Raw genomic sequence first — 27912 nt, 5'->3', positions numbered from 1 at the left:
AATTAGAGTGTTTTTATATCGACTTGAATTAGCTCACAATTATTGCTTACTATACTTTTCAATTTCACTGAATAGTAATAGGTAAGTACGTAGTTCTTTAATTTCAGATTTTGGATTAGTAATCACGTTTGTAACAGGTACTCCAACGCATATAAGTAACATTATTTAAAAAGCACGTGATTAAATTTTTTTTTTAATAAAAAAAGGTCTTTTTACATATTGAGAATCACTTAATACCTTCGATTGGAGTAATCGGACCACCTCACATTCTCACAGTGGCTTATCAAATTCAAGAGGCGCGTTGAGTGAACGGTGTGAATAACAGATACAAGTGCAATTGCAACTGTACAGCCAGGAATTTAAGCAATCGCTATACGGTTACACGGAACAATTTATATTCAATCTCTATGGCTTATTAATAGGACATGATCCTCTTAATATGACGGGTGCCGGTGTTGTTTTGTATATACCTATAGTAATAGACAATAGTATAATCAGTAGTGGTCTTTATTATTTCTACGTCAGTGCTTAAGTGAATGGCATAATAGCTACTATACCTAAGTACATATATGAATCGAACAGGCATTGTTCCAGTGACATTTTATCCTCACAGATTAGATGATATGATGACGTATTAAGGCGTTTAAAAAGCCCTACAAGTTTGGGATCAGACGGAGGGACATTACCTATGGTGACGAGAATAATTTAATGCACAGTTTGCGCTCTTGTTGACGGGTGTGGATAGTTGCTGCGTGTTGCAGGTGATCGCAAGTGTAAAATTTCATGTGAAAACTTGTGCAGCGCGCAACTTAGACTTACATATTTGGCTTGAGTGAGAGGAAGCGAGAGTCCTTTTAAATTCGATTAAAATAGGTACAAACCGAAACAATCTACTTAAATCTTTAAAGAATAGCTCGCATATCACATATTAAGCATATCGCATATCTCATAGCACATATTAAGGACAGGTGTCACTCTGTTAGTAGCCGTGTGAACTTGGAAAGTTATATGTACGGCTAAAGGCATCTACAGTGACCTACTAAGTGAATCGCTCACAGAACTTAATGGCCAATGGCTTGCTTAATTTTCATCTATTGAGCACCCTAAGGCTCATTTTCACTAAACCACAAGTAGGTCCATATTAAACAAGTGGATGCTCTCCACAGAATCTCATCTACTGACTGACGAGGATATTCCTCGTATGCTATATATCGCCACACACGACTAGTCTCACCCCACCTTAATATTTAGCTAAATCTCATGCAGCTGTCATGAAGTGTGTACTTACGAGTGGTCTTTCAGAGTGGCTTCCAGCTTGCCGGAATGTGTGTTCCACACGTAGGCGGCGCCGTCAGCCGCCCCCACCGCTAGCAGCCGGCCCGCCGGCCCGAACGCCGCCCGCGACCAGTCGCACCCCACCTTGAACGCCTCGTGACTGTGATCCAAAAAGAAATTGGGTGATGAAGGTTTTAAAGAGTTAGCCTACATTTGATAGAACAGTACCCTATTTCACCAACTTTATTTTTAGTAACTACAAACAGTTCTAACTTAAAATTTATGTCCAATAAAGATAATGGCACAAATCGTATTGATCACTGCCTGTCCCTGATTCACCATATAAACGAGTCGGACTCGCACACGAAGGGTTCCGTACCATAATGCAAAAAAAACAACAACAAATAACAGCAAAAAAAAAAACGGTCACCCATCCAAGTACTGACCACTCCCGACGTTGCTTAACTTTGGTCAAAAATCACGTTTGTTGTATGGGAGCCCCATTTAAATCTTTATTTTATTCTGTTTTTAGTATTTGTTGTTATAGCGGCAACAGAAATACATCATCTGTGAAAATTTCAACTGTCTAGCTATCACGGTTCGTGAGATACAGCCTGGTGACAGACGGACGGACGGACGGACGGACAGCGAAGTCTTAGTAATAGGGTCCCGTTTTATCCTTTGGGTACGGAACCCTAAAAATTAAATAGGCAAATGAAATTTACTAACACTAATATTTGCCGGTATTAGAACTTCACTTAAAAATATAATTTTAAACAGGTTTGCTTAATTTCTTAAATATTTTCCACGTCGTGGAGCAACTGTATAATGTGTAAAAGATATGAGTAGGACACATCAGTATAATAGTACATATGTAATACATATACCTTTAAATATGAATAATCACTGAAACGCTTCATACCTGAAGGTCCGGACAATGGTGTTCTGTCGCAAGTCGATCAGCTGTATTGTATCGTCGCGTACGCACGCCAGCAAATAATTGCTGTCTGTAACAAAACAATCAGTAAATACTTACCTTGTTCTTATTTCACCGGAAAGACTTGCTTTTTAATAAGCATTTTTATATAAAAAAGCACAGAAGAAATATTTAAGGTGAGGAAAAATAGGTACTTTTTGTACGGACATTTTGAGACCGTCATTCAAAAACTCAACAGTTATTGACAGATTTTAAAAAACTTGTCATGTTTGGAACAGAGACTAGAACACTGTTCCATTGTTTTCCTTATTACATGTTTACCTTAAATAGATTGTTACCCCATCATTGTGTTGTTAGTTGCTTTCGACGACGATTCGGAATATCAAACGAGGAAAATAGTTACACATGATTATAATAGGGCGTAATCCGTATAATGAAGGACTGATCACACATTTACAGTTGTTTCCAAAGGTTTTTCAAACTTGAATGTATGCGGCCACCCTAAACCAGAACAAGCGAACAATTCTAATAAACGTAAAGTTATTACGAATGAATGATTCGGATTCGGATTACGTAAGTACCTAATGTTGAAGTCAATGGACATTATCAGATAGACAAATGGGTCCATTAATGTCAAACATTGTAAAGATAGTAGAAAAAACACAACACAATGGGCCTTACAGCTTAGTAATACGTTCATATGTGATATATGTATTTTATTGGATTTTGAATATTCGATGTACCAAATACGTTTACATGATATAATTGATTATTCCCATTGACCGAGCGGATACAGGTAAATGAATTCTCTCTAGATAACAAAACCGTGCAGAGAGGTTGGCAGCTAAGTGTTCCATTAATCTTGGTGGCAACACTGCCAACAGACATGCCCCACAGCTATTCCAAGTAAAATTAAGGACACCAGAGTACACCATTTTTGAATTAAACATAAAAACATAATTGACCAAACAATATGATTTATGCAGTGTAGTTACGTGCTTTCACACTGATCTCGATTCTAGATTACATACTTTTAGTTAATGTTTGTTGAAGAAAAGAATAAATTGCTACCAATTTACGTACGAATTTGAAATGCTTCACAGCTATATCATAAATGAAGTGACAGCTACCGTTATAGTTTGATTAATGACTTAATACGGGAGAAGCACGAGTAATAAGATAGTTAGCCATAAAGCAAATTTATGGGAATTGCAACTGTCATTTATGTACGAGTACTTTGAGTTCGCATCAATATAAAGGAATGGAACATTATGGGCGTTCATTAGCCGGAGTTCAAGTGCAATATATTATATATATTTTTCAAACACATTCAGTCTGATGCTACAAATATGTCATCGTAAAACCTATAAGTCCTATAACATGAAAAAGATTACACTTCACACAGATTTATTGACACATTGCACCAAACTTCTATTCCGCCCTAAACACATATTGTATTTTTACCACTGTTAATCCAAAGTAGTATATATTATCATCATCTTTAGCCTATATAGTATGTCCCATTGCTGTAGGTACATAGGCTGGTTATATTATGCACAAATAGAAGACACCTATGTGAACAAATACAAAACCAATTCATAGTTTTTGCCAAAACTAGTTTTATAACGTTAAACAGCATCGACAACATTTGTTAAGTATTTGCCATGTTTGGCAACTAGTAATAACGTTTAACCTAAAATTCTATAATAACACAGTTCTAAAATGGAGATTTATTAAATAAAACGTAGACGATGAGCCTTTCATTAGTCGTCCATCATTACAGGGGGTAATTGGGTATCGTAAGGTCAGGCTGCACCGTTCGCGCAGAGATGTAATCGATGGCCGGTTAGTTCGTTTTGGCATGTTTTGTGTGATGCGCCGAAACGAGCGTTCGATTATCGGGCTTTAAGAAGGAAACCCATTCACGGTCCGACATAACATTAAATATATATGTAAAAATGTTAACATGAAAGTAAATACCCTTATTATAATAAACAAACATTGATCGTGATGAGCAACAACGCAGGCTTCGCCAAGTGCTTACAAAAAACAAATCAGCCCTTAGGGCCCCCCCACATCTGGCGTCTTTCGAGCGTCGGCGTCTGTCGGCGTCGGTCCAGCGCTATGGAAAATGACGTCGCTGCGCAGTTGCGTCGACGCCGCGTCGACGTTGCGTCGACGTCGGCCATAGAATTGTAGACGCCGACGCTCGAAAGACGCCAGATGTGGCCCCGGGCCCTTAGGCTTCTTGACCTACTAACCAATAATATAATCCGCAACAGGCCTTGTCTTACGAGTAAACACTAAATTAAACTAGGCCAAGTCCTCATCCCGAACCGTAGCCGGCCCAAAAGTCGAAGTTAGTCAAAAGTTGAAGTAATATTTATGTGAAAGTAGGTAATATTGGAAATATAAGTAAATTGTTGATGGGAATGTAGGTATGACTGATTCTTCCACTTCACCTCGTCGTCATAGAAGTCGATAAAAATGTTCAACACCATTTTCACATCCTTAGGCCCACTTGCACCACCCTACTAACCCGGGATTAAGCGGTTAAACCGTTAACCTAGTGTCAAATTGTACTGGTAACCATGGTAACTCCAGGTTTATCCGGTTAACCCCGGGTTAGTGGAATGGTGCAAGTGGGCCTTAAGGGTTATTTTTTTTAATATCTAGTCTTCCCGTTACCCTAAGCTAACATAACACGTAGAGTTAATTTAATGAACTATTAAATAAGTATAAGTAGGACGCCGGGTGAATGTTCCCCCTGCCCGTGTCATCGCACATACACACATCCTTCAGGACACTGAAGAGTATTATTAGAAGTAGGTATTAGAACAAATTAAATTATTTTCTGAAAATATTTTTATTTGTTTTATTTCAAGTAGAAACACTATTATATAAATTATAGACTGAAGAGTATGTTGGATATCTCTTCTGCCCTGGGATTTTACAAAGCGGTTGATCAGCTTTTATATTCGGGCTGAGGCTTTTTTACACTTGGTTGTGAATGGAATTCTTTAGTCCATGGGTCCCCATGATGCATCGGGATCGGTCGCGGTGCGTATAACTGTGAACGTCTCCCCATTCATTTGTCCGTCGACTGTACGCCGGCGACGAAATCGACGTGATTTAATCAGTTTCTACCGAGTCCCGCCACTCCGTTTGATTGAAGGTATCAATCTAAATGTTTCGTGGGCCGTTACTGACAAAAAGGGATTGATTTGACGCATAACGCTTAACGGAAACGAGCACCGCGTACACGTCACGTTCTTCTGCTGACACGAATACCGATACTCGCGCTTCGCCGTACATTCAATTAACAACTAATGTTAGTCTTAACTCTATTGAAATTAACAAGCCGTTTATGGCATGTAACTGTTGTGCGTTGATATATTACACCTGTCATAGTACAAAAACACGAATAGTTATTCATTAACACCCTAAGGCGCTTATTATACATCACACAAAATTCAGCTTACTTTTCTGTATGCAGTAATTATTTATTCTTCATAACTATTCATCATTGAAAAGCAATGAGTGATTTTGAGAATGTTCGGACACGGGCGAAAGTAGGTAGATTAAATCATAATTAAAACAAAGGTATAGGTAATTTCAGGAGTGAATGATAAAATCTATGGTCTTGACAAGATGGTTATACTGGTTGATTCAATAAGTAATTATCGTATCTTGAAACACCGTCTTATAACCACCCAAATGCAAGGTAATGAATGTAACTGAAATGAAAAATAATGGGGAAAATGTCGATGACTATTTTGTTTAAAATATTTTTGCTTTAAAAATAATTTGTCGAGAATGTCCCGACATTGACATTATTTTTTTCTGTAACAAGCGAGTACCGAGTTTAAAAACCAGTCAAATGCCATTCAGACTCGCGCCCCATGGGTTCCGTAATAACATTTTTTTTTATAAAATGTATTTTTCTTTACGATCATGATCATGTATTCACATACGCTTTAAGTATAACTAGGCCTTTCTTATAAGTTTTCCTGTAATCTATGGGGGGGGGGGGGGGTTCTTTTTATAATTATTACACCAGTTGCCATCAGTTGTTTCAAGAACAAGTGACAAATTACATTACTTACCTACTTTTAATACATTCATACCAACTCACCTGAAATCACCTATACATAATTAGCGAGTGAAGTTTGAGGTCATTCCTTCAATCTTTAGATAGGTATCTTTGCAGAAACTACGTACTCTACGTACTATGAAAACGGAACTAATGTGTTGTCAATAGTCACAATGCATGTCAATACACAAATAGGTAGCTGATTAAGTATTGTTTGTTATTTGCAATAACCTACCTAGGTGACCGACTTTCAAAGAAAGTAGGTACTTAAACAATACCTAAGTATTATATGATTAGGTTGCACATACCTCTACTCAGGTCTAGTGAGGTGATTTTTCCTTGTAGTACAATATGGTTGGCAGACATCTCGGTACGTATGTCCCAGAACCGTATCGTCTTGTCGAAGTGTCCGGAAATGATGGTGGAGCCGGCGCTATCTGAGGTGACCAGGTCGTTGCACGACGATCCCGCGAACTTTGTTTCTGTACCTGTACAATTATAGCGCAGTTCGAGTATGACATGTTGGTAAACCAAAAATAATGTACAGTAGACTGGGCCGACTTGATTTTATTTATTTTTTATTTATTTAAATATGAAACAAACGGTCGTACAAAAAATATTGTTACAGTTTCTTCTCTTAATCTAGACCTATAGTTTCCATTTTTATTAATCATATAATGTATTTATATAGATTTATAAAGAAGAATATAATGTATTTAGGGGAGACATGGGCTTCTAAATAAATATGTAGATCAAAATAGGTCTAGAATAGCAATTCTAATTCTACTACGATGGCAAAAATTGAACATTACAGCGATTGGTTGGCAATTAATTATGGTTTAATAATTTAGGTGACCGGATTACGGTTGCGGAAAACATATTTAAAAAACTTGATACAGAATTTTATTTCTGTCTTTAGGCAGGCATCTAGAACCTTGGAATATTTAATTTCCTACTGGTACACGGGTAAAAGTATTTTTCGTATAAATTCATAGAAAACTAACATACCTACTTAAGTAGAATTTAATCGACTAACATAATGAAATATGTACCTAACTGTAGTATAATAAATTATAATAGCATTAATATACTCTTACTACTTTATAACCTGAAGATTATATACCATAATATGTTTTAGACCAATCAATTTAGTTAATATGGTCCTGACCACCGCAAAAAATCTTAATCCGTTTTCAATAATAACTAAATATATTATAAACTTGACGAAACCGGTTCAATTCAAATCCAAACGCCAATAAACCCAAACAGAAATTGATGACCAACAAAAAATATGTACATAAAGGCACCGGCAATAGACGAGACGATAACGTTGTAAAATGTTATAAATCAATCTTAGATGTAGAAAGGTAAAAATGTTGATAATTTACCAACTACGAAGTACTTTTATATGTATTTTACAACAATAAAATCATGCTGTACGTACTAATAATTTAATAACGTAATTAAATTCTTAACATTTATTTGTGATTTACACTGAGCTACAAAATTCCAATGGACAATTGGACACGTTATGAATAGAATTCAATATAATATAGTGGCCATGCACTTTTGCAGCTGGGTGTACCTACGCAAATTTTATGTTAAGGTCGAAAGCTGCACAAACTGTGATGATAAATTCGATTTCAGCAGTTATAAATTTCTTTATAGTAGACTACATAAAATAGTCTTTTGCTCATTATGATTTATATTGATAATTGCTTACACAGGATGTATATAATTGAATGGCCTGATTAAATAATAAAAGAAATATTCTAGACTGACTATAAAGACTGCAGAGATAGTGCGTCTAATCCGTCGCAGTAGAAATAATGCAAGCGGAAGGTAGCGGCAGATCAGTGGCTATGGAGTATTAAACATTTTTATTGCCAGTATGAGCACCCGTATACCTAATATAACAACTAGTTCCAACAGCCCGGGTAACGAGAATTGCACTAATTGAATACCTGTTCGTTTTATCGTGATTGGTTTTATTACGTTACGTTTTAGACATAACGCTATTACAATAAAGTTATGCTCGTCGTATTTATGTGTCATACAGAGATTTGTGTTCTAACATATTTTTTCTATTTCTTACTAGGAAGGAAGTCACATTCTAATAATATGAGTTAAAAAGATGCTTCCACCTGTATAATAAAATACGTGCTTTCATGAAAGAGTCCATAGTTTTAATTATTTTTTTCGCACGTGAAACATAAATAAATTACGTCAAATAAATTAACTACCTTGGCATAATGCAAATATATCTCTAAATTAGTTCTAAAATGCCAAGGTAGAAAGTGGTATGTGCTTAAGTTTCATAATTTCACCGCAAAACAAGAAACGTAAAGCATGTTGAGCGCAAGCGAATATTTTCAAGCCAAAATGCAAGTAACGCGGCGCACACGTCGTGCGCATAGGTAAACTGATTTGTAAAAAAATTTCAACTTCGTTAATTCGAGGTTATATATTTATTGCAAGTATGCTAAAGTAAGTCTTAGGTATGTAATTGATATTTAAGTAAACTTAATTTCTCTATACGATTTAAAGTATATTCGGGTAATTCCGTCTGCTTCAAATTGTTGGCTAATTCCGAAAATCACCATCATATTACAGAAAATTTTGGAATGCATACGTATTTTATGATGTGATAAATTCTTATAAGTAAGTTAAAAATAAGATACCTATCTTAATTTAGCTTGATCAATATACTGACACATTTTACTCCTTAGGTCCCATATCTTGAGTGTCCGGTCGTGGCTGCCGGTGATCACTTTGGTGGGCTCTCCCAGGAACTTTGCGGCCATCACTTTGGCGCTGTGACCCGTTAGCGTATGCTGCGGACAAATATATTTATATTATTTTAAATACGTGGATAAAGATAATAGGGGGAAGTCCCCCAGCGTGTCCGCCCAAGCCTTTTTAAAGAACATAAAATAGCGTGGAAAATTATATCTTTATTTATGAATTACTTTAGTCAACAAACTTTAGAATCAAAATAAAATAATACAAATGCAACTTCTACATAAACTAATACAAAAACAAAAAGTGAAATTTAGTGAATAAAGCTTATTCTTTGCAAGTGGCACCTAGTACCGGACGGACTACATTTTGAACCCCTAGCACCGGACGTTTTAAAAAAGTTTAATACGCACGCCCGAGAACCTAGAAAACGACATCCATGATGACTTTTACGAAAACGTACATGTTGGCCATCTTGGATTTGAAAAAGGTAACAAAGAAAACGATGTTGAAGACGATTTCTAAAAAGTGCATCTACATGTACTGGACAATTTGTCCATCATCTTGGATTCCAAAATGGTCACAATTTTCGAAATTGGCAATCCCAAAACATCCATGTTGACTTTTACGAAAATCCAATGTGCGTGCGTTGTTTGATTTGCTCGACTTGGCGGGGGCAATACCGTGCCCCAAAATCAAAGTTACCGTGTTATTTGTACAATAATTATTATTCATAATTCTTGATTGTAATATGTTTTAAAGTGTAACTGGATCTTGGTTTATTGGTTGTTGCAGAATACAGCCGTGTAGTTAAAGTGTTAAACCAAGGGAAGACGTAGCAATTATTATGTTTATACCTAGTAATATTTCACAGGATGTTGATTTCCAGGTTGTTAGCCTGTAAATCCATTACTGCTTGGAAAATTAGATTATTATATTCAATTACATGACAAATGATTGAGATCAAGCTAGATTGGCATATTTCCTAGGATGGAATATGGTAACAGGTAGATAGTCAATTAGCCTACTGGTTGATGGGGCCATTTGCGTTCAGCGCGGCTCCTGGGGCTACGACGAACGATTATTGTCCTCTGTTTACCGGCTCGTTATCTTCGCACTGACCTAACTCACTGAGACCGAGAGCCGCACCGTGGGGTATCGGCTTTCAATACAAGGCCATGGCCGTCTATAACAGCTGTGCCGAATCGAATAAAACGCTGCGTGGCGTTGATTTGCATCTCAATCGATTGTTAATTAGTGCTACTTAAGACTGTTAGTGACTACGAGGGGACATAGTATACGCTCTATGTCTTCCTGTAAATGGAAGGTGCGTTGTTTAAATTAATGACTCACGATTTGTAACGATTCTTGAAGAGAAATAACTGAACAATTAGTCCAACTCGTATAAGCTCAAAGTACAGTTGTAACCGGAAGGAAGCGTACTTGGCATGCAAGTAGCTTGTGCAGGTTAGAAAAAAAAACTTAAGGAGAAGCACTCGACAGTGGATATTTCCCACATAGAAGAACACTAAATGTTGATTTACCGCACTTTCCTTACTAACCAAATGTGTTCCACGTTACTCATACTGCCCGTACAGCGTTCGTAGGGTAGAAAAAACATATCTAATTACTCAAAATTTAGTAAGTTAAACATTTACTGGAAAAACTTTTTTCTTGTATAAGTAGTAAGATATACGCATCAAGACGTATCGTAGCCGCTCTAAAGTATCTTGAACCTTTTGTTTCACAATTAATAACAACATAATTATTGACCAGTAAGTAACAATCGCACGTGGTAGAATATTTACAACGTCACTGTTTATACAGCATGACAGCTCTGTAGTTAAACATGCCTGACACGCTTAAAATGTCTCCATAAATCTGTAGTAATGCGCGAGCGGGCGTTTGACCCGCTCTCGCTGTTCTTAATTGCAGACAAAACGCTCCGTTATCGGGCGGCGCGGTCAACAAGTTTCATTCCGTTTATGTGGAGTAAATACTAACATAAACAAAGAGCGCGGTCGCATAACGCAGCGGAACAGCGGTCTGCACTCGCCGCTGCAGCGCTACTGCCGCGCGCATGTTAATATATCGCTGGGACGAACAAGCTTGCGTTTTCCGCCCGCCTAGCGATTAAATCACCAAGAATTTTCCGATCACTTACTTGAAATTGTAATTGCATGTAGATCCTTTCATATCACCTAGTTAATGAGATGTTATGCCATACCTACAATTTTATGCACATATTCATATTCAACCATCCCTATATATAAATGGATATCTTAGTTCAACGATATTTTGTGTAATTTTATTTCGTACATAATAAATATGTACTAGAAAACATCCGTTAACCAAATACATAAAAAAAATAGCTATTATAAATTATTCCCAATTCGCTATACTAGCAGCCCGTAAAATGACTGGGCTATACGTTTTCGCTTCGTAAGTATTTACCAAGTTTATTGAAACTTTGTATCTTGTGTTTGACTAAAATCGTATGAAAGGTTTAGTCAAGGTTTATTTGCAGTTTAAAACGTACCCGCAGTCATGCGCGTGTCTATAGTTGGTCCTATGTGCTTGCGGGATGTGGCCTGCAGCAGAAGCCAAACAGTGGGATGTGAACAGGCTTATCGTTGTCGTAGTAAATAAGTTATACCTCATCACAGCCAGGAGGTAATTAAACTATAACTGTAATTCATTATGCAGCACAGGCTGGCGGAAGAGACGAGACGTTTATTATCAGGTGTAAATAGTAGGTAAACAGTCTAAGAAATTAGTGGCGAAGATAAAACTACGACATCAAGATTAGACCCTTTCAAGTTGCCTGAGGAACACGAAACCGGAGTGGCATCTTAACATGTCTAAGTTAATTTGTCAGGTAGAAAGGAAACGACATGCGAAGTAAATGCACCGAACTGGTTCAATAAGTAACGCATGGGGCATGCGCAATCTGTTTTACAAATACCATTTTTATCTCGCACTGATCTTTTGGCTAGCGGCACCGACATTGACTGCAACATTAAAACAGGGTAACCATTTCAACTTGTTGCGACTTAAATAGGTCAATTGCAATATTATAACCATAGGCGTACCTATCCGCTTGTTCTTATTTACATTGGCTATTATCAGGTTTTATGGTTTGGATGCGCCGCCCACGTTACGAAGTCAACTATTTATCTGTGACCTGTGAGTGAGACCTGGGATTTGCTAGAAAGCTAGGAGATAATTTTGTGTGCCGTTAGAAACATCTAAACTAAAGTGCTCTACATCATCCGAATCTGCACAGCAGTTTCACTGATGATATTCGATGGTAACCCTATGCTCAGTTAGTCGTTTGCTCGGTGACTAACGGCATATGTCGGCTCCTATTGGCTACTGTTCTGGCCGAATTCGATCCCGCGAGTATGTTCGGCGAGGGGGAATTAATTAAATTTAATTCGCCAGGCGCCATTACCGGCGAGCAACGTTCCCAGAGAGCGCAACGGGACCTTATCATCGCTTTTAAAATTTATAGTTACGGATAATTAAGTGTACGTATAGTGGTTCGGTTCGTACGTCGCGTCACGAATGCAGGTCGGTTATACGTACACTGTTTCGGGTTATTGCCGCGATAGGCAGGGCACGCTAATTGAGGGGGTTAAGCGATACCATCCGGACAAGGCCCGCCGACTCTAACGAGCTAATATAACTATCGATATCGCTTTCCTACCGGTTTAGATTGCAATTGTACACACTCACTCGTAAATAAATCTCTACAGCACAATAAACACGATTCAGAAAAGGAAAAGTATTGTCGTAGACAATACTTCCTTGTTTGGTTGGAGAGTATGAGCTTTTACTTATTGTTTATTTGTAAGCAGCAAGATATACCAAGATTATTTCATTAATGATCAACTGATCATCGTTAGAGTAGATATCTAATATACAAAATAAAAAGTATGTATTAAGTAATACAAGCTATGAGTCAGTCAATTTCTAGTCTAAATTTTCGATCGATTTCAACCGGGGCAACTTGAACCTGAGTACAATTACGCTTCTGAGAGCAATTTTGTAGGTAACACAAACTCCTATCCAATGCAGATTCCTGAATGCATATCAGATAATTGCGAATGGTCATTTAAATGTATAAATATCGCACGTGCGGCCGGCTAAAAACCTCACTCCTTATAAATCAGTTGATTTGAATTGCGCTCTCTCATTAGTGATTCCAGCTGTGGTGCGTTGAGCTGAATAACACAACTTATTACTTTGGCTACACAACTAAGCGCATTATACAGAATCTAGTTTCAGATATCACATGGGCGACTTATCTCACATAGATTACAATTAATGGCCACACGAATTAGATGAAAGAGCAATTGCCAGTAGTCGAACTGATTGTCATAATCGTTTTGTTGAATATTCATTAAACATTATTTAGTTCCGGTAAACCATTTAAAAATAAAAACCTTTATAAAAAGAAACAGCTCTGTGAAATTCCGCACCATGCTGCTCAGTGGTATTATAAAATCCCTAATTAAGTTTGATTACTCAGACTCCAATAAAACTTTCTCTTCATTATCCTTTAATAAGTTAAACTCATTTAGATCGTTTTGGTCTATTGTTTTATGTAAAAACATTAAAATATGTCTCAAGAAAAAAAACCTACAGGATCAAACCAATTACTCGCGTAAAATATGGTACCAAAAAACCATATTTTTACATAAGAAGTTGGATTGATTAAATAGCAATATTAATACATTTTATTTACATGTGCATTTATAATATGTATGTAAGTATTATGTACCTATTTTAGTTTTAGTATACATAATATGTTTTACTCCAATCTCCGTTATGGTTTTAAACTATAGGTAAGTACCTTTTTATTAAAGGTCCACTCTGCAAAGGCTGCGATTAAACAGACACAACATAAATCAAACAGAGTTGCAATAATGGGATCTATTAGAAATCGATGGCATTTCAGGATGATGTTCATTGTGCAATTTGAATAATTATAATTTTATCGCATTATGTTGTTCTGATTTACTAGTTCCTGAACATGATAATTTAAGATAGGATACATATAAATTAAATTTATAAACGGATTTCGTCGCAGATTACTTTTAACGTTCTCGCTGGCGCCATGGAGATTGTATAGGTACGAACGACCTCTTTACGACAACAGGATGCGTATCAACAATATCAGAGCTATAAAGCAAATACAGTATTTTGAAGACCACTTTATGGAAATTTAAATGATTTTATACGCAGAGTTTAATTACGTCCTGGAGGTGTGATTAAACAAAGATGGAATTTATAATTGGAATAAGAGACACTCTATAAACTTCTGTTCTTCAAGAAACGATCCACATTGCACATTTTAATATGTAGATAACTACATTAACTACTACGAAACATGGCACTACTTGTACCACTAGTCAAACCGATGATTGACTTAGGAATGTTAGGATTTAGTAAGTAGGTACAGTCAGCAGCAGAAGTTGCTAAGCGGGCGAGGTGTTCAAAATTACCTAGACACGCTCTTATTATCTTAACAATAAAGTCGCGTCAAGATCATTTTGAACACCTGGCCCGCTTAGCAACTTCTGCTGCTGACTGTACATAATAGTTCCACGCATGTGTTTTTGATATGTAAAATGGTTAATTTTCGTAAAACAACTATGATTGAAATAATTGAAATAACCTATCAATTAAAAGGTCTTTACGTTAATTTAATGAGCAGTTTGTGTTCCTATTCATTTGCAGTGACAAAGTAGTGCTAATTACGAACGAACTTACTTTTAAAAATTACTTTATTAAGTCAGTATTTAACTTTGGAATAAAAAAGAATTACGTAACAAGCGCGGCATTATTTATTTGATAAGGCTATTAGAGTTAGACCTAGAAAAGTCATCATCGATTTTGATAGGCCACGCAGTGCACGTGTTATTTACACATCATAATTTCATAGAAGTTTGACGTATAAAATGACACTTGCACTGCGTTGACTATCAAAATCGCTGCAGACTTTTCTCGGTCTGACTCTAGAATTCTTTCTATGCATTGCGCTCACTAAGCGCGATCGAGGTGCGCTTAGAAAATTATCAAATCAATAACATATTTTTAAAATCGGAATACCACTCCTTATCAAACGTATGTACTCTTATCTCGAACTATAATAGCCCGTGGAGATGAAAGATCAAAATCTGCAATATTAATAATTAGTATGTTAATTACAATTTCCATTTGGAGAATCCATAAGGAACAAAATGGCATTTTAAGAGGAAAGTAATTAAATAGATATTAATTTGCATATAGGATGGATAACACTGTATAATTTTGATTCGTATAGTATAAAGCGCAGAGGTCGGTGTCCCCGTGTGAATTCAGCGGCCTTTTTTTTATTTTAACCAATTAAGAGCGGCCCACTCTACGTTATCATCTAAACGTCGATCAAATGGCTGCTAGAGTGATCTCCCGCAGATATTGATCGGCTGCCGCCTCGTAAATACAAATAGGTGTGACTTTTCAGTTATCACCTTGTTACCGCATCATTTGTTAACTATCAAAGTAAGTTCAGCCTACGTGTTAATTGATACAAATTGACTAATAAGTGGTGTTGTAGTTGCAGTTCATTATTATGATGATAATGTCTTAAACTGTCTTTTCTTCAACTTATGGTTGGATTTGATTTACTTTAGCGATCAAAGACGGTGAGACTAACTGGGTGGTCCAGTAGTAAAACATGATTGAAAAATTTAATTGTTGATGAAGGAACTAATTCACTTGACCAGGGATAAACGGTCTCCGAGAACATTTAAACCCACCAAAATTCTTAAACTATGTATTATTTAACGTAGTATTAATAAAATATGTATTCGTAGTGTACTGTTTTTTTACCAACTGATAAAGGAACATCATATGTATAACACCAACTCGCTCTTAGCCGGTATGTTCTTATTCAAAGTATCATTTATCTCTTGACTGTGTGAAATGGGAGGTCCGTACAAAATTAGGTAAAATTAACAACAATTTACACATCAAGTTTCAAGACGGTGGCATAAATTATATTTTGTGCTTTAGGCATTTGAGGTTTCGCTATAATTATTTAACACTTAACATACATATCGTACATCTTTACAACATGCTATTTACTTTTTTACTTATGACAACTAGACATTAACTAAAAAAATCATATTATCTGTTCTGGTGATTCAGATTGTATACCAAAGCTACACTGCTTGGGTCCATTTGTAAGTAATTGAAATCTGGAACATACTATATTATAATTATAGTGTAAATAATTAATTTTGAATGGCGGTGTGACTGATTAATTCGTAAGCGAACCGTTATTCTAGACAGTTTTATTTGCCACATGAGAACTGACGTATTTATCTATCCGCAGCGGCAAAAAAATATCTTTATGTTTAATTAATGGTCAATATTCATTAGCAGGATATTTTTCGTAAATTATAAATACGACAGAAACCTGTTTGCTACTTATATTGGAAGGGTCGTGATAGCGAAAATTAATTATACAAACCAAATTAATTTATCATAACTGCCTTTCCCATATCTAGTCAACATTTTAAAACCGCCAATTTGAATATTAGATAAACTGTCGTAAATTTTATAATATAGACATGATTATAGGTTTAACTTCATTATTTACAGTAAATTTTAAGCGGATGTGGTATAAAAGCTTTTTCATATTTTTGCTCATATGTCGAATACTTATACGAATAGCATTATAATTACTTCGGAGTTAAAATAAGTTTTAACATAAAATTTCCTACAAATTTGGTTGTTTTACTCTACGATCAATACTTTAGGAGCTACAGGCTGTTAAAAGTTAACAAAAAGATACAAAAGACGATTTAAGAAAAAATAAACCTACCAAGATGTTGGGCCATGCTCAGTGTAGGGCTCCGTAGTTACTCGTCCGTCAAAATAGGTTCGCTATATTCTTCCTCCAAAGTCTTTAGTAAGCTTTACTTTCACGATTTTTTTTCATATTTTTTGAACCCATGGGTAAAAAGATAGAGTAGGGTTAGGTAGGAGTAAACACATTTTCTTTTTCTTTCAGAGCGATTATTTTCGAAAATATTACGTATGACTTTCAATGAAAAATATAGCGAACCTGATCCGTCCAGCCTTTTTTGAGTTTTTGCAAACACTTAGTATACACACCCTCAGTACACCCCTACCCTCGAGGACTTTCAACATCTTTATCTGGACATGACAAGGTATAACTGTACCAATTTTCAAAACTACACGAACTATTTACGCCTATTTTTTTAATTTTCTTGAGCAATATATTTTTTTTTACAAGCTTTTATTTAACTAGTATGTATGTATTGTAGTTTAGATTAAATAATACATAAGTACCGTAAAGGGAATTCTTTTTATAATTCTTAAACTACACGAATTATTTCCGCTGATTGCCCATATTCGGCTTAATTTGACGTGGCTAATATGATGCAAGGGTCGATTTACTTTAGAAAGCAGGCAATAGCGTTTTTATATGTTTTCACAGTTTTTAAATTAGTGCAGCGTGTTACTAAGGTACCTATTTTCTTCATTTTCTTTATAGTTTATGTACTCGTGCAATTAAAAATATCTTAAAATATATAATACAAGTAAACTGGGAACCAACTTTCTTCACAAAATTATGTGCGGTGCCTGGCTGAAGTATTTGCCAGTTAAGAAACCAGTTCTTTTTTCCAGAAGGTACTTTGAAAGTCGTATTTTGAGTTTTATACGCATTTACTTTTGTTTTTATGGCTCGATGATAACGAGCAGTTGCAAGCTCTTTCGAAACTAAGTACTTACAATTCAACCGTAGCAGTAAAGAAAACCAGATGCGTTTCATTTTTGTGTTTCATATTTTTGATCCCATATCCAAATCCACACCATCCACGGCACAACTGTGGCATTTGTTGTATATTATTATTGTTGAACGTTAGTCACAGTTTCAATTAATATTAAATATGACTAAAATTAAAGACGCCTCTTAGTATGATGTCATTTCTTGCCAAAATTTTATGTATGTTATAAATCAGCTATAATATCTACGTTAAACCGTTATCGTTATAAATACGGACGAAGTTATTAATTATGATAATCCATCCAGTCTGTCAAAATCATCACGATTCTGTGATTAATTGCTATTTGGGTGTTCTTCGTGTTAAACGTCAAAACGTATTTACTAAATTTCACTGTCAAATTAAGGTCCGTAAGCGTGAAACGTGCACAATAAGAGAATAATATAAGAGTGGATTTGTTGATATGCATTATAGTAGGCATAATGTAAAGAGACAGTTGCAAGAGTAACAGAAGGCAGCTAGATATAGTAGCGTAGGTTCCCATTATTAATTACAGTGCTAACACGAAGGCACGGCGGCGGGCCGGTAGCCGCGGGCGCGGGCGCAGGCGCAGGTGAGGCGGAAGCTCACGACGCGACATCACCCGATTTATGTGTGGGAGCGGGGGGTTCGTGACCCCGCGACACGAAAATTATCAATTTAAGTATCTCATAAATTAGTGGCCAAACAACAAATAGAGCGGGAATGGATTTTCGTGGATTGTTGCCTCTTTCACTGTGTATTTTTCGACTAATTAGCTTTAGGCGTGAAACATTTATATGACGGACACTACCGGTAGATGGAGTATACACAGTCAGTAAAGCCTTACAATAATATATTTTTTAATACAGTTGCTCAAAAAGTGCTACTTTACGTAGCTGTTTAGCGTGCGGAAAGTTGGTTATCTCGAACTAGTGCTTTTTACTTTTCCAATTTTTTTAAATTTATACTTGTTCCAATTCACGACTACTTATTGATGAGTGTTAATATTAGTTTCCTTTAAACGTCGTAAGCAGCATAAAAACCTACCGTTAATGTAAGAATACGAAAAATATTACATATTTCATATTTAATTACTTACCTCTACATCATTATAACACGTTTATTTTTTAATATTCAATATTGAAAATTCCGTTCTTAATAAGTTGACTGAATGGAACGGAATAGCTGCCAAACGCCCATAGATATAATATACTTAAAGACGACGTCTAAGCGAGCTGTCACTGTTACCACTTTTGTTTAGTGTACGATTAACAATGTTTTTCTTATTTTTTCGCAACTGTATTAAAAAACGTCGTTCGATACACGTGCGGAAATGTCATTCTTCACTCGTCCCGAGTCTTGCCACTCGCCTGCGGCTCGTGGCAAGATATCTCGGTACTCGTGAAGTAATGACATACCTTCCGCACTAGCATCGAAATGTACTATTCTGCATATCGTGTTAAAAATCGAGGCGTGCAAGAGATTTAATTTTGCTTAACATGCGTATACACGACTACCTGGACGTTTAGATCGCACAACGGTAAATTAACGACACACATGAACATGAATAACTTAAGGAATCGTAAAACTGAAATAAAATACAAATCATTCATAACAGTTTTCGCACGCTAATGTAAAATTGTGCGAGTATGCGGTAAAAACTAAAATTGGATGGTCGAAAAACGATGTGACCGTGTTACAAGGTGGTTAATGCCTCCATGGCGTGCCGAAACCATGTCTAATGTGCTTCTAATAGCATCACCGAGACCGTGCGAGTGCCAAGTAATTGATAGCGTAAGTTGCTTTACTTCACATCGGTTATTAGCAAATATTATTATTGCTAATATGGTTATTAACCATAATTATAATATATTCTTTAACCACAAAAGGTCTTTTGAGTTAATTGTAATATACATCATAAGTTAAAACTGTGCTGTGAACTGTAGGTATGTACTTATAAACATATTTTGGTGAACTGGTGTAAAGGAGATGCTGGAGATGCGCTGACTTTAATAAATATATTTATAAAAATAGCTTAATTAATTAATTTATTAATGGTTTTTGTTAGAAATTTTCAGAGGAAACTGTTATTATTCTATAATTGACCACTAGAGCTATACATAGAAAGTGCATATTTATTAATGTATACTTAGCGAGTAAGCACGATTGAGTTAGTATAATTATATCAGTGGTGTGTCAAATGTCCCAATACTATTAACACTCACCCAAAAAAATCATATACATTAAATGTAATTATGAAACATTAAGACTAATTTGGTTCTCTACCAAAGCTACCGACAGACGCTTCTAAATTTATGACAAATGGAACACATTCATCATGTTTTTATTCATTTTACAAGCATGTTTTTAAAACTTCATTATTTGCTCGCACTTTAGAGACTCGTAAATCGTTTTATTTAGTTTTATTTCTTTTGTTGTCAGTGTTGATTAATAAAGACATTACGAGTACATTTACAGCGACCACCAACAAGTTTATGTAATGCTTGTGGACATAAGTACATGTCGCAAGCATTATAGTGATGCTCAGAGATGAGGCGAGAAGAAAGGGCCTAAGGGCAACGAGTCAAATGACCGGAGACATGCACTCGTAATGCATTCTCATGAGATTTATTACGTCAGCGTCAGTAAACGTCTCTGTTACACTGATAAGCATTACGTATATGACTGACAATGACAATTTTGAGTCATTCGATGACAGTAATGACTCTTGTTGAGGAAAATAGAGATTGATAAGCTGCATATAAATTGTTAGAATGATTTAAAATATTAAAAATCTCGTTATAATTTTAGACTAGTTGCCGTAGTTTAGTATAAGTATAAGTCTTGTTCTGTCTGTATAAGTATAGTTTAAGTACACAGTTTTATATACAATCTTTGTATCTAATTTAACGATAATTTGGTCAAATAGCTGGTAAAGAACAGGTTGTCAACGTACATTTGGAATGATCTGTAATAACGTTTAAACAAGTGACTGAACAGATTACTACAAATTTTGGCACTCAAATTATATATATGTAAGGTTATACAGGATGTAATAAAAATAGTGGGGATCCGTTTAACTTATTCGGTATCGTATACTGATTAGAAAGAAGTAGAAAAAGTTTATTTTACATCTGTCAATATATTTTTGATACGGTGATGTTCTCTTTGTGGTGTTCTCTACTGCCTTTTAAAATACCTGCATATACATCTGTATTTAACCCATTTCCTGGAGACTTCATTGTTACAATATCTCTTCGGTTTAGCGATTAGCTAACAGTTTCAATGGGCGAGGAATGTATTTGTAATTGTAAATTTAAACATAGAACCATTTTGAGTTTCAATGCCTCTATCTCAAAACGTGAAGACATTGCATTGCCAGTATCATTTCAACGCAGCAAGGAGGTTCGAAACATTTTCATGTGCCCATTGTAAAGGGCCAATAACAATAAACAATAAGCATCTTTGCTTTCTATTTTAAAACTATGCACGCTCCGAGCGGAGTAGGTTTTATGCATTATCACCATTACAGTAATCGGTGAGATCAATGAAGTGAGAAAGTGGACAAAAAGTAAGCTCCGATTGTTTGGCTTAAGTTTGCGCACATCTACTTTTTAATGGGCCATTCACTAAATTATACGTTTCTGCGCCGAGAAAGTAAAGATCGGGATTCAAATCCGTGCTGGAAATCGTTTCGTCTTTAAGTGAAAGTAGATTTTTTTTACAAATGAATTATCGTCCACCATTATAGAAAAAGGTACCTAATATGAAAGATTTCATTCTAGTGCTTGTTGTTAGGTTTTTTGTAATAGTTAACTGATTTGTTTGACCAATCGTTTGAACATCAATAAAATTAAATGATTCGACAACTGCCAACATTGAATCATTATCGTTAAGCTAGTTTAGGCTATTAAGTTGGTCTCAAGGACTGTTAGGTGGGCGCTAAGTGCATCGACGTCGCTTTGGGTTACAGTGTACGCGAAGTATAACAAAACAAAGGATCGTTCACATTTTGTGGTGCGCAGACAATGCGCGGGCCAGCCGCCCAGCAAGCGTAACGCGGGGTCAACGAATCCTAAATCAGTTGTCGGCTAAATTGGCTATTGGGATAACTTTGTAAGAAAATCGATTTCAGAGCGATTTTCTAAGAGAAACATTAGATTTTATGTTTGTGAACCTGTTAATTGAAAATGTATTAAGTACCTACATATTCAGATAATGGCTACGATTAAAATGTAGGTACAGTCAACTGTAAAAATATGGGTGCACAAATCATTGAGACAGGTAAGAGACCTGAGAAAGGAATAGGATACTTTTGATCAATAATCATCAGCAGAAGCTAGTGGTAATAGATATGGATGGATCAACTTTTTTGTTGTTGTTATTCCGTCCTGTCAGGCAGCTGACGTATGTAGATGACCTATTATGAAAAGGGCTTATAAAACTGCCATAAAAATGTATGTTTGATTATTTTAAATACCATTAAGCCAGATATACAATTATATAATAAAATAATTTAATTTAATTTAGGGCAATGTTTATACAATTTATGGAACTTTTCAAAAGTTTAAATACAATATAATATACAGTTTATTGAGGAGTCGCTAGATATGTGTTGTTAGCACTGATGCAGAAGTCAAATGCGGAGCAACTTAGGGTAAATAGCCGAAGCGAATTTCGGCTCTAGTACCGCCGACGGGTTAGCGTATCTAATGTGTGTAAGCGAAAGGTTCTTGACTCGTGCTCGCATAATGGGACGTCGATGGACTGCTCTGGCAATCATTTTATTTCAGTCTGTGCATTGGGTAAGCTGCTGCTGACTGGGTACGGTGGGCTTCGAAATAAAAACAGAACATAAATACTAATTTAAGGGTGGTCTAGAATAACAACAAATCATTCATTGATTTTATTAGACTGGTTATTTACGATATATTTATGATTATTTACGCGGTTTGACAAGCATAAAGTTCGTACATTGAGTATAATTTAAATGTCATGAGAACCCGCAGTTAAGATTTACTGCAAACATCACAATATGATAGCTTTAACCCCAATTTTATAAACAATGTGTTGATAAAGATCAGACTAGCTAAATGTACGTTTAAAAGGCCATAAATAACACCTTTATTTCGGGCCGTTTAAGGCAAACGCGGCTAAAAGAGCTCTGATGGATGATAGTACGATAATGTAACGTTATATCGTTGATCTCAGGGAAAATCTGAGCTTTGCTGCGTTATCGCGCTGGCGCCGTTACTGGAGCAACATGCAAATCAACATCACCCGCACCTGACTGCGAACTGAGCACGGCACAAGTCTAGAAATCTGAGCTTTGTTTGTAGCATTTACCTTGGAATTACCTCCTTCCTTTTTCTGTTCCTTTATTCCAATTCTAGCATTTAGCTTTCCAAGTCCGATCATTCTGATTTGCTTATTATGGCTCTGATCAAAATACTCCTTGTACTATATCTGAAATTCACAGACGTGCTTACTTTGGGCTATTATTTTTATAACTTTCCATATGCCGTCAATACATACCTTTAGGTTTTTCCAATTATTTTATGTAATTTGAGGTGAATTTTATTAATATTTTTCGGGATTCTTTCATTGTTTACATTTTGTAAGATGATTGACGTAACCCGTCAATCGGCTTTCAACTGTTCGGATTTCACCACTAAAAAGACTAGTATGTATACTTTCGGCAAAGGTTATTCAAAATTTTGGTAAAATCATAACTGGTACTCGACTATTTTTAAATTTCAAATCTTGTAAATCTGATTCTTTAGATGTTCTAAAGAATCAGGTATAAAAGCGGAACAACCGTCATTCTGTGGAGTTTATCGCCAGCTCTCATCTGAGCATTTTCTAAATTAAGGGTCCGTGCGGGGCCAAGTGAGGCCCCGCACCTTCAAGAAACCCTCCTCTTCCTGGCGTAACTTACTATATAAATACTTTCACTATAAATTACAAACGCAAATCTACTACAAGCCTCTGATTTGGTGACCCTCGCTGAACGCCTGTGCGCACCCACCTTCACGCCGCGCGCCTGTGCGCGCCCTCCTTCACGCCGCGCGCCTGTGCGCGCCCTCCTTGACGCCGCGCGCCCGTTCGCGCCCTCTTCGACGCCGCGCGCCTGTGCGTGCCTGTGCGCGCCCTCCTCGACGCCGCGCGCCTGTGCGCGCCCTCCTCGACGCCGCGCGCCTGTGCGCGCCCTCCTCGACGCCGCGCGCCTGTTCGCGCCCTCTTCGACGCCGCGCGCCTGTGCGCGCCCTCCTCGACGCCGCGCGCCTGTGCGCGCCCTCCTTGACGCCGCGCGCCTGATCGCGCCCTCCTTGACGCCGCGCGCCTGTGCGTGGGAACGCGTTTCCCAGGCGCTGCACCCCGGAGCACCGTGCTACCACGCTACTACAACTTCCCGGTGTTGTTGGACAATTTAAGTTCCCAGCCGTGCCATATTGACCCACCACTTATACCTGGAAAAATAAACGTTACCTACCCCTGAGTCTTTACTTTTCATTTCTTCACCCTTCATCCTTCCAGCTGCTCAGTTGCGTGCTCTACCAATTCATTGGCAGAGCACGTAACGCGACATGTTGCAAGACTATATAATTAGGGTAAGATTACTTCACATATGGTTTTATCTGTGGTTACAATTTATTAATATCAGAAGTCAGAATTGCCAATCATCAAATAAAATTAAGATATCAAGAATGTATTTTCCATAGCATCTGGGAAAAAGTCCGTCGCTTTGATCCAGGGCGTTTCATGATATGCCTAGGAATTTCATAATCTTTCACCAATTGTACGATCAGCCGCCGATATATACAGTGTAGGAGCAATAAATTAAACTGCAGGCTGTACTACTCAAACTGACCAATATTTGTTCAGCAACTTTTGAAAATAACTCATGGTTTGATTTTTATTACACTTTAAAGTTTATTCTAAGACGCAATGTATTGCAAATTTTGCTATGTTAAAAGCGTGACAAGTAACGTCAAACACACTGATGTCAGCGTACATTGAAGGCAATATTTGTTTTGTATGAAAAAGAGGAAGTCTAACGGATTCATAATTTTTAAAAGTTGCTGAACAAATGTTGATCAGTTAGAGGAGTACAGCCTTTAGTTTAATTTATTGCTGCTGTTACAGGAAGCACCCTGTATATTTAGGTACAATTAAAACATATCTAGTTGTATGAAAATAACAAGAAAATTTCACATGGACTGGCTCAAATTATAAGAGTTTCTGGTCACAATATTGAAATGTTTTGTGAATGGTACTTAGGTGTAAAAAACTGGTCAAGTGCGAGTCGGACTCGCGTTTCAAGGGTTCCATACATCACACAATTTTCAGCAATTTTTTTTTGTACGTGTAACGTGACGTGAGTGAAACGTCTTGAAAAACCCGAATGAGTCAATCAAGTTTTCAACACATGTAATAAGAAGTTTTCTGGCGTGGTGGCTTATATCTCTGCAAATATGCAATGTAGCTTAGGGGTTCCGTCTATTTGACATAACTTCCGTGACCCGAAACGCATCTGGCATAACCTGTTTCGCAGAAATGTATTTCGACGAATGTTAAATTTGCAGAAAGCTTCAGTTTGTATAATATACAATAGGCCGAATGTTTGCAAGTCCGAATCTTAAATAGACTACTATTATTTTGGCCGACTTTTGACACGAATAATTTTATTTTGCGTTTGTTTAAATGTCCGAAATGTGATTTGCATAATCTGTTTAGCATAATAGGATTTAGGCGAATATTTACACCGCAGAAAACGTATTTCGATTCTTTCTATTTGGTATAACTTGTATGATCTAAAACGCATCTGTAATAAGCTACATTTAGCAGAATGGCACATAGCATTAGCGCCTGCGCTTTGCTACGCAAGGGCGAAGGGGCTGCTTTGCCCGTAGCGCCGGAGCAGATGCGGAGCCCAACAAAAAAACTGTTGCTAGAAAAGTGGGTTAGGTTAGGTTAGAACTGCGACCCCACGGAAACAATCTATTGCCAGAAAAGTGGGTTGGGTTAAGTTAGATCTGCGACCCCACGAAAACAAACTGTTGCCAGAAAAGTGGGTTAGGTTAGGTTAGAACTGCAACCCCACGAAAAGAAACTGTTGCCAGAAAAGTGGGTTAGGTTAGGTTAGAACTGCGACCCCACGAAAACAAACTGTTGCCAGAAAAGTGGGTTAGGTTAGGTTAGAACTGCGACCCCACGAAAACCAACTGTTGCCAGAAAAGTGGGTTAGGTTAGGTTAGAACTGCGATCCCACGAAAACAAACTGTTGCCAGAAAAGTGGGTTAGGTTAGGTTAGAACTACGACCCCACGAAAACAAACTGTTGCTAGAAAAGTGGGTTAGGTTAGGTTAGAACTGCGACCCCACGAAAATAAACTGTTGCCAAAAAAGTGGGTTAGGTTAGGTTAGAACTGCGACCCCACGAAAACAAACTGTTGCCAGAAAAGTGGGTCAGGTTAGGTTAGAACTGCGACCCCCAAGAAAACGAACTGTTGCCAGAAAAGTGGGTTAGGTTAAGTTAGAACTGCGACCCCATGAAAACAAACTGTTGTTATTCGGCGAAATGAAATTATGAGAAATAATAGTTGTGAGTTGCGAAACATTCGGCGAATTAATTTCAGCCAAAAAATATTGGGCCTACAACATATATGATTCTCGCAAGTATGCAAAACATTTCTATGCCATAAGATTTTATGCTTGTAGTACATTATGCTTAATGGCGCATTATGCTAAAATAAATTATTACAAATAAAATTATGCGAAATGAAACAGATACCAGGTCTCGATTCGGACATTAAAATTATGCCAAAAGACACTTCGATCAATAAAAATTATGCGAAGAGCACGTATGCGCAACAATCCAGTACCAAGTGAGTTTATGCTAACAGTATATTATGCCTAAAGTTATTATGCACAATAGAATTATTACAAAAAAAATTATGCCAAAGATAGGGGAACCGTAGCTTAGATAGGAAATTAAATGCCGGACAATAGTACAAGTGTCTAAATGCGAAGACTGAAGACCGAGCTCCGCCAGGCGTGTCTCACTCCGCGATTTCGTCGCTTTGCTACAGGTAGCTAAAAGTACATCCGTTCGACCCCAATTTTGGGGTTTGCCATAAGCCGCGCGTGGCGCTGTCGCCACCTAGCGGCCATATCTGTGCTGATCGTGACAGACGCGTTTTGTTAGAGAGTGAGTCTTCTGTACATAGTACTATTTATTCTGTGGCTCCGCGTAGAGCCTAAAACTCGGAGCGTCCGACGGGTCGCGGTTCCTACAACTTCCGCAAGTGTTTTAAAAGCGAAGGCCGAAGAGAGATAATACCTACAAGGTGGCCAAAAAATACGCACATTCCCGTAGCCAGGGAGGTTTTGGGATTATATACCTACTGAGCAACATTTACTATGGGACCCGAAATCGCGAAAAAAAAATGTATCCTCCCATAGAAAAAGGACCAGCCAAAACGTATGAAACAGCCAAATTTTTCTTCGCGATTTCGGGGTTGCACGTCGGCAACGGGAATACACTTAGTTTATTTTTTGGCCACCCTGTATAGTGCTTTTTAAAACACGTGACAATACCTAGTAACCTAATCAATCAGTACTACAAGTACCATTGCGGCTGTGTGCCAGATACAGCCTAGTCGCATTTTTTTATCTACAGTCCAGCTCACGCTTGAAGCTAAAGGCACGCCTCTTCGGGACGCTTCGGGTCTTCGGCCTTATGCGGATATCGGCCTAGGGCCTTCGCAATAGCTGTCTACATCATGTTTCCCTTAAAGTATTGCGGCTGTGTCCCTAAAAAAACCTAAACCGCATTTTTGTTTTTAAATCCGACTCACGCTTGACTCTAGATTTCTAATAAGTTTTCCTGTCATCTTTAGGTATAGGTCTATTTTGTGTATTTTTTTCAGAATTTTAGACTTAGTAGTTTCGGAGATAGAGGGGGGGGAATGGTCATTTTTTGTCTATTTTCTTGAATGACTTCTAAAATTTTTATCGTAAATTTATAAAAAAGAAAATATT

The 27912-nt window shown here is 37.0% G+C and overlaps 1 protein-coding gene across 3 annotated transcripts in view; it reads right to left on the bottom strand.

The window, feature by feature from the left end:
- LOC134675377 (autophagy-related protein 16-1) overlaps window positions 1–27912 on the bottom strand; it is a 233838-nt gene that overhangs the window by 34560 nt on the left and 171366 nt on the right. For all 3 annotated transcript variants that reach the window (XM_063533592.1, XM_063533595.1, XM_063533603.1), the window contains 4 exons: window positions 9019–9139; window positions 6614–6793; window positions 2198–2282; window positions 1289–1435 (listed from right to left, as the gene is read on the bottom strand). In XM_063533592.1, coding sequence (XP_063389662.1) covers window positions 1289–1435; window positions 2198–2282; window positions 6614–6793; window positions 9019–9139 — 533 coding nt within the window. The remainder of the gene's footprint in view (window positions 1–1288; window positions 1436–2197; window positions 2283–6613; window positions 6794–9018; window positions 9140–27912) is intronic.

Source organism: Cydia fagiglandana, chromosome 2, assembly GCF_963556715.1.
Source record: "Cydia fagiglandana chromosome 2, ilCydFagi1.1, whole genome shotgun sequence".
Classification (NCBI taxonomy): domain Eukaryota; kingdom Metazoa; phylum Arthropoda; class Insecta; order Lepidoptera; family Tortricidae; genus Cydia; species Cydia fagiglandana.
Note: the sequence above shows the minus strand (reverse complement) of the source record. Positions and strands in the feature narration are given on the sequence as shown.